Source organism: Mus caroli, unplaced genomic scaffold (genome assembly GCF_978045245.1).
Source record: "Mus caroli unplaced genomic scaffold, Mus_caroli_1 scaffold_4, whole genome shotgun sequence".
Lineage (NCBI taxonomy): Eukaryota > Metazoa > Chordata > Mammalia > Rodentia > Muridae > Mus > Mus caroli.
Genome location: NW_028227259.1, coordinates 152,327,509 through 152,341,306, shown reverse-complemented (window position 1 = coordinate 152,341,306; position 13,798 = coordinate 152,327,509). Strand labels below are relative to the sequence as shown.

At 44.6% G+C, this 13,798-nt stretch overlaps 1 protein-coding gene across 1 annotated transcript in view; it reads right to left on the bottom strand.

Annotated features, from left to right (window-relative positions):
* The window catches only part of Mtus2 (microtubule associated scaffold protein 2), a 355,323-nt gene that overhangs the window by 106,215 nt on the left and 235,310 nt on the right, over positions 1 to 13,798 (bottom strand). The window contains exon 5 of the mRNA XM_029477860.2: positions 2,760 to 2,921. Coding sequence (XP_029333720.1) covers positions 2,760 to 2,921 — 162 coding nt within the window. The remainder of the gene's footprint in view (positions 1 to 2,759; positions 2,922 to 13,798) is intronic.

The following is a 13,798-nucleotide window of genomic DNA, read 5'->3' as shown; positions in this document are numbered from 1 at the left end:
AATTAAGATGACTTCGACAGCACGTCACACCTGTCCAAGTGGACCAAAGGTTTCAAAGGACTTGGACTTTGGAAAAGCTAAGCAAACATACTGAGGTGTATTGGAGATGACACTCAAGCCTAAACACAAAGTTCACATATGTATGATGCATACCGAATTTATGCATGTAGTCTTGTTATTTTCCACAACAGATTTTAGTGTGTCCATATGTGGACCTATCAGGTGAGGGCAGGTGAGTGTGCCGTGGTATTCATGTTCAAACAACTTCAGCTTTTTTGCAGCATTCTGAACTTCCAATATTTCAGATAAAGAGATATGCACTATCTTGGTTTGCTTTTTATTGCTGTTGATAAAACATCTTGACCAAAAGCAACTTGGGAGGGAGGGGTTTCTTCCACCTTACAGCTTGGAGTCCATCATGAAGAGAAGTCAGGGTAGGGACTCAAGGCAGCGACATAGAGGCAAGAACTGAAGTTGAGGCAGAGAGGATGCTGTGTTCCAGCTTGCTCCCTGTAACACAGCCACATCCACTGGAAACGGTGAGAGTCAGAGAGCCAGCACAGCTGCTGGGCACAGGTCCCCAGAGCTGAGCCGAATACTGCGACCGCTGCCTTTCTGTCTCTCACTTTAGGGTTTTGGTCTCTGTGTGCTGCGTTTCTGGGGACTTTCTGCATTATGATTCATTTTATGCCTTTTCTTTTTCTTTTTTAAAGATTTATTTATTATATGTAACTACACTGTAGCTATCTTCAGACACCCCAGAAGAGGGCATCAAATCTCATCACGGATGGTTGTGAGCCACCATGTGGTTGATGGGACCTGAGCTCAGGACTTTCAGAAGAGAAATCAGTGCTCCTAACCTCTGAGCCATCTCTCCAGCCCTCACTTTATGTCTTTTCCTGAGAAAGTGATGTCTGAGTCTTTTTAAGAAAATCCTAAACTTAACTTTATCTGGTCACTATTTGGAAGTCTTCCTTATGCCCTGGAGATCATTAAGTAGCGATATAGGCACAGAGTTAGAGGAGGCCACTACCCCAGGGGTCTTCTTGCGCTATCTGCGCGTGAGCAAACTCAAGCAGTACAATTGACGCAGTGTGAACAGAGACCATTGCCAAAGCCTGACTAGCCAGGAGAAAAGGTTACAGATTCAAGGCCTCTCAGTACAATATGCTTAGAGCTCTCTGAAAATGTAGTTTAAAGATAGGGGGTCATACAGGGTACACCTCTGGAAGAATAGCACTCAGTAATTGAGATAGATGAACTGAAACAAAGCTTTTCCTCCTTTATTGTGTAGGTGGTGAAACTTACTGTAAAGAAGTTAGGTGTAAGTATTTGCTATCCATAAAGAAGACTGGCTCGGATATTTTTCTGTTTGTCTGGAGTGCTTTCAAACTGCAAACACTGCCAGCCTACAAGCAGGCTGTCATATAATAATAAACATGTTTGCTTTGGAGGAGACGTTCTTTAGAGTCCTTAAATTGGAGTTATAGGGCTGATAATAAAAATAAGATCTGTTCTGCTTGTATTTTTCTAATTGTGATTGAACTTGTAACCCTGGGCATGCAATGAAAAACCAAACGCATGATCTGTGCTTCTGGGGTGATTATTAGTCTGTCTTTGTTTTGAGAAACTTTTATAAATAAATAAATAAACGTGGTTGCTAGTCAGTCAGAGCCGAGAGATTCCCCTCACCGCCATCACCTGACTGACTCCTCCCTCTCCTCGCTGACTCCCTTATGTCCTCCGGGTGCTCTGTCAGCCACAGCCCTCCACTGAGGAAGCCCCTGCGTGCACCCCGTGACTTGTTCTGGCTGCTTTCTTATACAACTCAGGACCACAGGCCCAAACCACAGACCTCATTTCCCAAAGTGGGCTGGATCCTCTCGCATCAATCATCAATGAGGAAATTGTCCCAAGACTTTCCTACAGGGGATCTGGTGAGAGCATTTTCTTCACAGGTGACTCTAACGTGTGACACATTGACAAAACAGCAACAACAACCAAACCTCAACCGGGTCACTCAGCTTGTAACGCCACCCAAAGAATTCACAAACCCATATGTTTGTATATGTGTACAATGATAGATAACATGGCTATAAGGACGAAGGGAAAATACGAAGGAAAACAAGTACTGATCCGGATGAGCCGTCTACAGTGGATGTGGGTTCAGCACCCACTCCATCTTTCACAGTGCAGACAACAGAAAACTAAGAACAGACCCACAGACCCTGCTGGAGATGAGGTTCCTTATGTGAGATGTGGAAGGAGAAGCAAGATGGAGCCACACTTGGGCCACCTGGGCAATGTCTGGGCATGAGTGCCTTCTTTTGAATGTCTGCACATGTGTGGCATGGAGAGTTGTGCCGTTGCTGGGGGGCGGGGGGCATTGAGCTCTGAGTTCTGAGGCCCAGGCTGAGCTTGCCCCAAAGCCCTTCAAACGATTCCAAGAGCAAAAGCCAAATGTCAGTCTTCTTTAAAAAGACAGCTTGGTTCTTACTTTCTGAACCAAAAGGTTGTCATTCAGAGGATTTCCAGACAGGTGGAGAAGAGGGTTTTTTTTTTTTTTGTGACAGTTTTAAACACATGAATGCGGTTGAAGCACCGCAAAAGCAGATGTATCAGTATTAAGTCTAAATACCAGTTAAAACTCATCTCACATCCTCTCTAAGTAGCTGATGTACATGGGGACTTTCAAAGACTTCATAGTTATGCACAAAGGCTACTCCACTGTGGCGCTCCTGCAAGGCAGAAGGTCTTACCAGCTGGCGTGGAAGTGGATTTTGGTGCTGGAAGTAAACTCCTGCGTGGTGTTGTTGCATTGGAGGAAGACGCAGGAGCCGCCCGGCCAGCTCCCTTGGGTGTGTCCTTAGAAGGCAGAGCCTGCTTCAGAGGAGCCTGCTCTTCATTGCCAAAGGTTGAGCCTGTGGGAGGCAGACAGCGTGTTAATTACAACATCATGAAAAATGGATGGACCCTCTTGCCATTCAGGTTTGCCAGGCCAATCCTAAGGCTACCGTCTGTGTTAGAACTCGCCTTTCAGTATGTGACCCTGAAAAGCAATTGCCTGGAAATAGATGTGGAAAGACCTTCCCTAGTCAATGTCCTAAATGTCTGTCATTCAGACCCTTAGCAAGGAGGGGAGTTCACACAGACTATACTCAGATGCGCGTGCACACACGTTGCCTACATGCATGTATAACTGTATGCTGTTTTAAGGATCAGTTGGATAGCTCATGGGGTTGGGGGCTGCAATGTTCTTTTTGTGAGTGACTGAGGAGAAATGAGAATAAAAGCACAGTCATCCGTTGCGGGGCACGTGGACCATGCCACCAGAGGAACTGGCATGGAACTGGCGAAGGGGAGCGTTTTTAAACCCTGGGAATCTTAAAACTTGAGATTTAAATCTCACCCCGACATCACCAGGAGTTGTACTCCCTTCCTGTTTCCATGCCTGCCATGGAGCACATAAGCTGAAGACCCCCAACCAGATGGCCACTGGTAGCCAGTCACTTAGCCTGTAACCTGCACCTGGAAGTCTTCCCCATGCAAACAGAGCATCGCCAGCAACTCAGCCTCAGCAAGTAGAATGTATTCACCCCCAAATCCCATCCCACTCCCCAATGTTCATATAGTCCCCATGCACGGGGAATAAAGGACACACAAGCCGTTTCACCAAGCATCACTTAAGACTGGCTGTTTTTACTGAGCTGTAACACTTGCGGGGGGAGACTCTCTCCCCGAAACACTCATCACTGGTAGGCTCCTGTTGCTTGCAGGGGCTCACATCAGAGCATGGCCCCCAATATTGGCAGTGGCGATGACCCAAACCTCTTTACTCCTTTTCTAAGAGCTGTCATGCTCTTCTGGCATTCCTGGATGGATGGAGTCCTGTGGACCCCTTTGCCCCCAGACTCTGTTTCACCCCTCCTGGTCTAGCGGCCAGTAGCATAAGACTTCCTAAGAGGTAGAACTTGGATCCCATTCATTTCTGACTTTGACCAGTCCTCTCCAAGCCAGTGTAAGGGCAGTGTCCAGATGCCCAAGAGGAGAGGGCGAACTGAGAACTATAATCTGTGGTTTCCAGACCCCTGGTGGATATTAAAACAGGAAGACAGATGAGATCAAGTTCTGTATGTAAGATGGCTTCGTGTTTACACAGATCCCACAGATGTTCCGAGTACTTCAAGTCATGCCCAGAGTTTTGTACTAATATTACAACATAAGTGCTGTGCAGAGAGTTATAGCAATTGAGAATGACCCCTGGGGGCTGGAGAGATGGCTTAGTGGTTAAAGAGCACTGACTGCTCCTCCAGAGGTCCCGAGTTCAATTCCTAGCAACCCCTTGGTAGATTCTGGTGTGTCTGAAGACAGCTACAGTGTACTCATATACATTAAATAAATCTTTTAGGGAGAGAGAGAGACCCTTAATGCAGTTTTACTCTACAGTTGGTTGATCCACAGATGTAGAACCTATTGGCACCCAGTGATGACTGCTACAGACATATCTCACTGGCTGAGGGAAACTGTTCCCAAGATGTGGGAAACCCAGCTCATTTCATCTCCAGAAGCAGAGGCCTGGGCTCAGGTGGAGGGTGGGGAGCTGAGACACGCGCGTCTTTAACTTATGGAAGCACTTGGTCGAAAGAGCTGAGAGATCTTGGCATTGCTGTTTTATTTATTTATTTTCTTTTATTGGAAATGTTTTATTTTATTTTATGGGTGTTTTATCTGCTTCCTGCATGTATACATCCCACATGTATGCAGTAGCCACAGACACCAGGAGAGGACATAGGATTCTCCCTGAGATGGCTATAGATGGTTGTGTGAGCTGCCATGTGGGTGTTAAACCTGGGTCTTCTAGAAAAGCAGCCGGTGCTCTTAACCACTGAGCTATCTGTCCAGCCCCAGCGTACTTTATTTAAAAGGCAGAAGAAATGGATGGGTAATATTGTTTGCTACTCCATTTAGACATAATCTCTCTGCCCTTAGGACAGTTTGTTACAAACTACTACTGGCTTTCTGAGGATGTGAGAAACTGGAAGATGAGCTTGTGTCAGAGTTCAACATAAGAAAGTGTGGCCCAAACTTTTCTTCTGCATCTTCTCCTCCAGCGTTTGGGAGGTTTATGTATGTGACCTGTTAAAGGCAACAATAATGTTTTCTGTTAAGAGGCAAGTCTTCCAAACAGCCCGCTGGTGGGAGCTGAGGCCTCTCCTCTGCTAATCAAGCAGGGCTGACTGGACCCAGATTAGCACTTGTTTAGAACAAACCCATCCACCTGGAGGATCAGAACCAAGTACCATGAAAAAGCAGCAATGTCAGCTGGAAGAATCACAAGCCCTTGCAATGAGAGATTAAATGTGTTTCCATCATTTTGAAAGGAGAGTCCACTATTTTACATCTATCAGGCCTGCATAAGAGTGATAACATTACCAAAATGGCAATGATGCTCTCGGTATTTGGAGATTTCATGTAACCACTGGGAGGAAGAGATTGTTGCTTTTCTCCCTAGGAAAGTCTGCTTAGAATCAGTGAGACTTGTGTTGTTCTGGGAGGGAAGGCACTTGAAGAATAACAAATAAAGACCTCGCTCCTGCTTGAAGCAGCTGGTGTTACACAGTTCTCTGCGGTCACTGTGCACGGCTTGAAATAGTTCTATACACAGCAAAGAAAGCATACCGGACCTCTGCAAGCCCAGAAGCAGCAGCAGAATCACACAGAACAGGGTCTACGCAGCTGGGTGCTGGATAAAGCAGTGTGCAAGGTGTCTATCCAAGCCCAGCCAGGAAATGCAGCGTCTTGAGTCTGCAAGGGTGAATGGCTGAGGGCCCGAAATTCAATAGCAATCCATCAGCGAGCTCAGCTCCTGAGATCAGAGACCTTCTAAGTGTTTGTGAGAGTGTTTCTGAGGTGAGAGGGGCTCAGTCGCTGGGATATATGACAGGGGAATTAGCGGATGTGTAGTCTGCTGCTGCCATAATAATAATCTATTTAATGATACATGTGTGGTAGAAACTACATTGAGTCCACAAGTCTCTTATTTAACAATTTATTCAAAATTTCTTAAGACCAGAATTACTTTTTTGTGGCGCTTGCAGAGTTCAAAGTCCTGTTATCACAACCTTGATCGGTGCAATTTATTCAGTGAACATGTCAATTCAGAGACCTGGCTGTCTTCAGGGATGGGAAGAAATCGCCCGGTGAGTCAGGAAGCTATTGATTTCCCTCTGAGAGCAGGCCTATAGCACTTCTAAAAGAATAAAAATATGGGCTGGAGAGATGGCTCAGCGGTTAAGAGCACTGACTGCTCTTCCAGAGGTCCTGAGTTCAAATTCCAGCAATAACATGGTGGCTCACAAGCATCTGTAATGGGATCAGATGCCCTCTTCTGATGTGTCTGAAGACAGCTACAGTGTACTTACATATAATAAACAAATAAATCTTTGTCAACAAGTGGGTCTACTCTTTGAGAACTGGCTTCAGTTGGCCAGTAATTAAAGATGTATTATTCAGGAAGGAAAGAACGTTCTGAACTTGGGAGCAGCCATTGAAGTCTATGGATGCCTGAGGACTTGACAGTGTGCCGACAGCATCAAGCCCTTGTTGAGAAGAGTGAAAAACAACTAGAAATAAACAAGCTGCAAGCACAAGCCAGGGAAACGTGCTGGAGAATTCAGGCAGCTAGCTAGCCTTAAACAGCCACCCACTTTCTGCCAGGTCCCACCCACTCTGGCCTGAGCTTTGTAGGCAGTTTATCCATCTTTCACCTCACCACCGGAGAGCAGAACAGCAGCAAGGTGGAGACTTCACCTCACCACAGGATGCAGACTTGGAGGGGACATCCAAGGCAAGGATGTCACTGTGCATATCTGCTACTTCCTTGCACTGGCTTCTTCATCCATAGAGGGGCGGGGGTGGGGTGGGGTGGGGATAAGGAAATCACCTTTAGTCCCGTGATAGCAGTGCCTCATACCTTTCATCCCAGCACTCAGGAGGCAAAGGCAGGCAGATCTCTGAGTTCAAGGCCAGCCTGGTCTACAGAGTGAGTTCTAGGACAGCCAGGGCTACACAGAGAAACCCTGTCTCGAAAAACCACCACCAACAACAAAAACAAAAACAAAAATACCAAAACAAACAACAATAACAAAAGAAAGGAAGAGAGAGGAAGAGAGAGAGAGAGAGAGAAATTGACTTTGTAGACTACTGTGAGAATTGAAAGAGTAAATGCCAGGAGATTTGTAAGTTGACACAGGGCTCTGGAGAGATGTCTCAGCATTTAAGAACATTTGGTGTTCTTGCAGAGAATCAGGGTTCAATTCCAGGACCCTCATGGTCAGTCTCAACTGCCTGTAACTCTTGGTCCCAGGAGAACAGTTGCCCCCTTCTGGCCTTCTTGGGTACTAGGCACATATGTGGTGCATGTATATACATACATGTCTACAAAACCTCACACAGAAAATAAAAAAAAAAATTTTAAAACATTTTTGCAGGAGTTAGTCCAAGAAAACACATTACTGTCTGATACACGGCATGCCCTGATGTGTTATTACCTTGCACACTGACTTTAATTTCTACAGCTAGTCATTTTAATGAATTCATTTATCAAAGGCACTTGGGAAGTCTGCAACGAAGACTGACATCAGATGCCTAAAGAACATGGGAAGAAAAGGTGTGTGGGGTGTCATTGAGGGAAATCCGGTCATTCCTTCAAGGGTGAAAGGCTGAAGAGAAGATGGAATGTAATTGCTTTAATAAAATACAACGAACTATTTCACACGGCAAAAGGTATGAATAATAACGAAACGGATCACCAATCCAAAGGAAGACAAGACCATGTCGGTCTCAATACTGTGAAGTCGGATGGACAGAGGGAATGTGCTGGAAACATCTACATGTGCTTTCCAAACTGCTTGTTAGGACTCACATCAAAGAGACAAATGGACGCAGGTGACATCACGGGTCTTCCATTTTGCAAACAGCTGGGTGGGTTACTGACTTATTTTAAGTCTCTAACAAGTTATAGAGTTTAGACGAGTTTTTCAGATAGTTACTGATATTTAAGTTTTCCTTTTCTTCCCTGAGGTGGCCATGCATAGCTTCCTCCCACCTTGCTACTAGAGAGTTCAGCCCCCATTCTTTTTGTATATGGCAGAGGGCAATCTTTTACCAGCTATGTATTCTCAATATTAATTGGTTTCTCACTAAGACCCAACCATTTTTCATAAAGCTTGATGAGCAGATTCTAGAATCTCTGTTAAAAAAAAAAAAAAAAAGAATAACAGATCAAGTCTACACAAGACAAATTTGAAAAGATCCTGTTTATTTTCCCTTTTTGTGGATGGGTGTTTTGCCTGCATTCAGTGTTCTTGGAGGAGGGTAGAAGAGAGTGGGGGATCCCTGGGAACTGGGGTTGCAGATGGTTGTGAACTGCCATATGGGTGCTGGGAACCTAACCCAGGTCCTCTGCAAGAGTAGCAGTGCTCTAACCACTTAGCCATCTCTCCAGCCTCCCTAGACAATTTTTTAAAGTGAGAATATCAAGGGTGGGACTCATATCTTACACTGGGGTAAACACACATGGAACAGTATTGGCTTTGAGATAAGATACGGATCAATGATCAGCCAGGAGGTGGTGGCACACACCCTTAATCTTAGCTTTCAGGTGGCAGAGGCAGGCCAGATCTTTGTGAGTTTGAGGCCAGCCTGGTCTACAGAATGAGTTTCAAGACAGTCAGGGCTACACAGAGAAAGCCTGTCTCTTGAAAATCAAAAAAAGATGAAGAAGAAGAAGAAGAAGAAGAAGAAGAAGAAGAAGAAGAAGAAGAAGAAGAAGGAGGAGGAGGAGGAGGAGGAGGAGGAGGAGGAGGAGGAGGAGGAGGAGGAGGAGGAGGAGGAGGAGAAGAAGAAGAAGAAGAAGAAGAAGAAGAAGAAGAAGAAGAAGAAGAAGAAGAAGAAAGAAGAGGAGGAGGAGGAAGAGGAGGAGGAGGAGGAAGAGGAGGAGAAGAAAGAGAAGCAGAGGAGCTCAGAGGTGAAGCTTCAGGTGGCAGGGCAGGTACTAGCTCATGAGGCCATGAGGCCTTTCCCTTTAGCCCTGGATGATATACACAAAACTCTATTCTCCTCCCTGCTGACCCCTGTGACTGAGTTCTATCAAACGGGCTGAAAGCCATGTGCATCCCCACCCCCAATCTTGGCCATGATCCATATATCCCTCCCATATCATTTCCCCATCTATCTAGCTGAATGTCTCTTGAGCATCCCTGCATTGAGATGGCTCAGAATCCAAGCATTAACCTCAGGCCTTGATATGCATGCGAGCCCGAATTACATGGGAACATGCGCACACAGACACACACCATCCACATGGCAAAGAAGAAAAACAAATTAGATGAATTATGCATAATAAAATTAACATTTAAAACCTTGTATGTTTTAAATACACTATTAATAAGATGAGAAGACAACCTACAGAATTAGAGGAAATGTCAGATGAAGGTCTTGGATACGCAATGTATACTTATAAACTCAGCAACAGACAGACGTTCTACCTAATTTTAAAATGAGCACAGGTTTTAAACAGGCACTTCTCCAGAGACATGTGAGTAGCCAGCGATCACACAGAATGGGACCCAATAGTCACTGGGAAACGGCAAGGCCAAACTACAGCAAGACGTCATTACCATCTAGTAAAATGGGCTATGACTCTTACAGCACAAGCAAGTGGACCTGAGTTCAAATCCAGTGTAGTTTGTATGTGTAATCCCAGCAAGGGGATGAGGTGTGGGCAACAGCGACATGTGGATCTGGGAGGCTGGCTGCCCCTAGCAGACCCACGAGCTTCTGGGTCAGTAGGAGAGCTGTATCTCAAATGTAAGGTGGAGAAAGCTATAGTGAGCTGCCCCAAAATAACCTGACTTTGACACATCAGCAAGCACGCATGTGCATGTGTGTGCACACACCCATATGCACAGGAATAACTATAATAAGTACGCACATAGGTTGCTGTTGGATTGTAAAGCAGAGCTCCGGGAGACAATCCATCAGCCTCTCAAAATGTTACCTGTCCAGTAAAAATATGGTATTCTAGACAACGGAATGTTAGTCAGCTACCATAGGAAAGAATGAAAGCCTGCCATGTGTTACTAAAGTGAACTAAAAAGCCAGGTATAAAGGGCTAGATGCTACATGGCTCCATTTATTTGAATGTCCAGAATAAGTCGTGTTAGGAGGAGCAGGTAACAGGGCATGGTTACTAACAGGCATGGAATGTCTTTGGGGGAAATGAATTAGAGCTTTTGTCTCATATCCTTGTGAATATACTAAAGCCATTGGGCTGTACACTTTGAAGGGTAAAATTTATGGTGTTTGAATTATACTTTTTAAAAGAATTATTTATTTTAGGTCTATAAATACACTGTAGCTGTCCTCAGTCACACCAGAAGAGGGCATCAGTCCCCATTATAGATGGTTGAGAGCCACTATGTGGTTGCTGGGAATTGAACTCAGGACCTCTGGAAGAGCAGTCCGTGTTCTTAACCTCTGAGCCATCTCTCCAGCCCCTTGAATTGTATCTTAGTAAAAAGAACCTTATTCTGATGTTCCCTCTTGTAGGCTTTAATCCAGTTCTATGACCTGTAGCTGGCATGGAGGTTACAATGGATCCGTGCCAGTTTGCTTTGGTAAAAGAAGGATGGTACACATCACAAAAGGAGGATGATCCTCAGTAAGCAAATCCATCATCCCTCCTGAGAAGGACGATGATAACTGCATCCCCGGATCCCATCACCTTCCTCATTCGCCCCAACCAGTGAGACATCACTAAGAGCTACTTGGTCCACTATGGCTGCCAGTGTGAGGAGGCTTTTGAGAGGACTCGCCATGAGGCCTGCCTCCCCCCACCTCTCTCTCTCTCCCCCTTCCCCTCCCCTTTCTCTCTCTGTGAATGGAGTTAAGGACGTTATAAAACAGACTTCATGCAGCCTCATCGAGTTTACCCTTCTATGATCGGCGGTGTAAGATATGCATCCCCACCATGGAAGATGGGTCAGCACCAGACAGCCCAAATGCACGCTGCTGAATCTTGGACTTACTGGGATCCACAAGATGCATTGCTGTTCTTTAAAATCTCTAGCTTGCGGTATTTTGTTAGAGCAGAACAGAAATGGACATTCAGGCTCGGATCAGAAAAGCCTACACTAAAGAAAGATTCTTGTAGGATTCTGGGCACTGAGAAAAGTAGGAATAAATTTATGAGATATTCACTATCACCCTCCAAGAGGATGGAGTGGGGCCCTGTCAACTGACATCAGGTTGAAACTTGGGGATTCCCATTCATACTTAGTGGTCTTCTCAATTCTTCACTTACTGGGAAGGCCAAGACTAAATTTTACCAAGAGGAATAAATTATGCAGGAGGTGGTGGAAAGACTGTAGGAGCCAGAAGACCAGGAAGTCTGACCTTAGACTTCGTCTCCTAGAAATGGAAGGGAAGCTAGCGCCATGATACTTCAGCAGTATGGCTGCCTCAACAAGATCCGAACAGTGATGTTGCCAACAGACAAGCTAACATGGAAGAGGGGCAATCTCACAGGGTCTACCCCTGGAGAAAGAACTGCAGACAACTCATGACTACAGAGAGAGAGAGAGAGAGAGAGAGAGAGAGAGAGAGAGAGAGAGAGAGAGAGAGAGAGAGAGAGAGAGAGCCTCTCCCAGGGACGAACCCTGACCATTAAGTGGTAAACCTTAAGTCATACACAGACAAGTAGCACTTGTTGGGCTCAGCAGATGGCACTTATATATTTATGTGCACATATAACTATATATGCAACAGTAATAATTTTAAAAAGGAGGTCATGAATTTGAGAAGGAGTCAGTGGAGTTGGAGGAGATAAATGATATAATAATACTTTAATTTTTTAAAATCTCAACAAAAAGAGGAATTAATAGAAATGAGGGTCATAAACTAACCAGACTAAAATGAGTTTCATAAAGGGGAGGTTATAGGAAAAAAAAAGCAGAAAACTATTAATAATGTAAGCATATTATAACACACTCTAAGAAACATGTTTCATTGGTTTTGAATATTTATCCTATGATGATTAAGCTACTCTCTTGACTGACTCTTTAAGGACGATTCCCAGGCAATCAAGCTGTATAATGTTCTGGGTGCATGATTAACCAACTGATGCATATTTCATTCCTCTGATGGCATTTATTACTTGGTGACAAAATTCAGCTTAATTATTAAAGTGGCAAATGAATGTTTCATGTCCTGCCTCCTGCATATTTTAAGTCATGTGCTGTGGCTGGTGTATGGAATCTCCCTCACTGGATCACAGGCTAAAGCCCAGGTCTCCCACTGTGGTATTCTAAAATACCCACTGAGAGGCTCTAAAAACTTTGGGAGATGGGGCTTGGCTGTAGGAAGGTCACTGAAGGTGGATCCTTGTATATAACTCTTGGTCTCTTCTTACCACACCATCTGCTTCCTGTGGGAGACCCTCCTCCACCATATACTCCTACCACCATTAGCTAAAATAGTTTTATTTATCTGTCAGGTAGACAACTGACACACTGGGTATATGTGGTATACACACACACACACACACACACACACACACACAGTATATTAGCTGTTTACCTGACACACACACACATATGTATATATACATGTGTAATATATGTATATGATGTATATGTATGTATATACATAGATATATATGCCACTGTTAGTATTACATGTCCATTTGCATCAGTTACTTTCCTCATCGCCTTGTCAGAATCCTTGACTGAAGCAACTTAAGGAGGAGATAGAGTCTCATGGTGGGGAAGACATGGAGGCTAAAGTGGCTGTCAGAGTTCATGGTTTGCTCCTGGCTTTGTGGACAGGATTCAGAGTGCCCAGGCTGGGACTAGAAGCAGTTATTACGCTCAAGACCTAACCCCCAAGCCTCCATCTGTTATCTAGGTCACAGTCCCAAAGGTGCCAGGCAATGTCTCTAGCTGGGAACCAAGGTTCAAATTCACAAACTTGTGATGGGAACGTCAGATTCTTGCTATAACCTTACTCAGTTGGCAGATATTAAGTTCCTAGCCATCTCCTGATATAAAAAGGATTCAGTTCAATGTTAGGGGTTCTCATGGTCTGAATTTTAAAGATTTATTTTTATTTAATGTGTATGGGTGCTTCTACCTGCATGTATGTACATCCACCATGTATGTACCACGGATGTGTAGAAGGCTAGAAGAGGGCATAGAATCCCTTAGAACTGGAATCACTGTTCATTGCAAGCCACTCTGCGCATGCTGGGACTTGAACTTGGGTCCTTTGCAAGAGCAGTAAGTGCTCACCACTCCATCCCAAATTCTTACAGTTTTTCAACCAGCACTTCAGCAGTCTAGTCCAAAGCCTTCATATACAAAAGAATAACAAATATTAGGTTACATGTACCCAATACCCAGTGACAGTGAGCAAAGTTTCCCCTACAAAAAAGAGGAATGGGAACCATAACAAGGGAAGACTGGACCTGAAGCAACACCAGACCCCACCAGGGTGTGCTACAGACTGCCACAGCTAGCTCCTAATTCATGGTCACAGAGACGGCCCTGGTTGATCTTACTGCATCCTTGAAAAAATAAAAATCCCCTATGAGGATTATTGTTATGTATTTGTTTAAAAGGAGGAGGATGAAGAGGGGTGTGAGGGAGGAGGAGGAAGGGCCAGTATGCAAAACATACACATGTAAAATTATGAATAATAATAATAATACTTAAACATTTTAAGGAAAGGGAGACTCAGC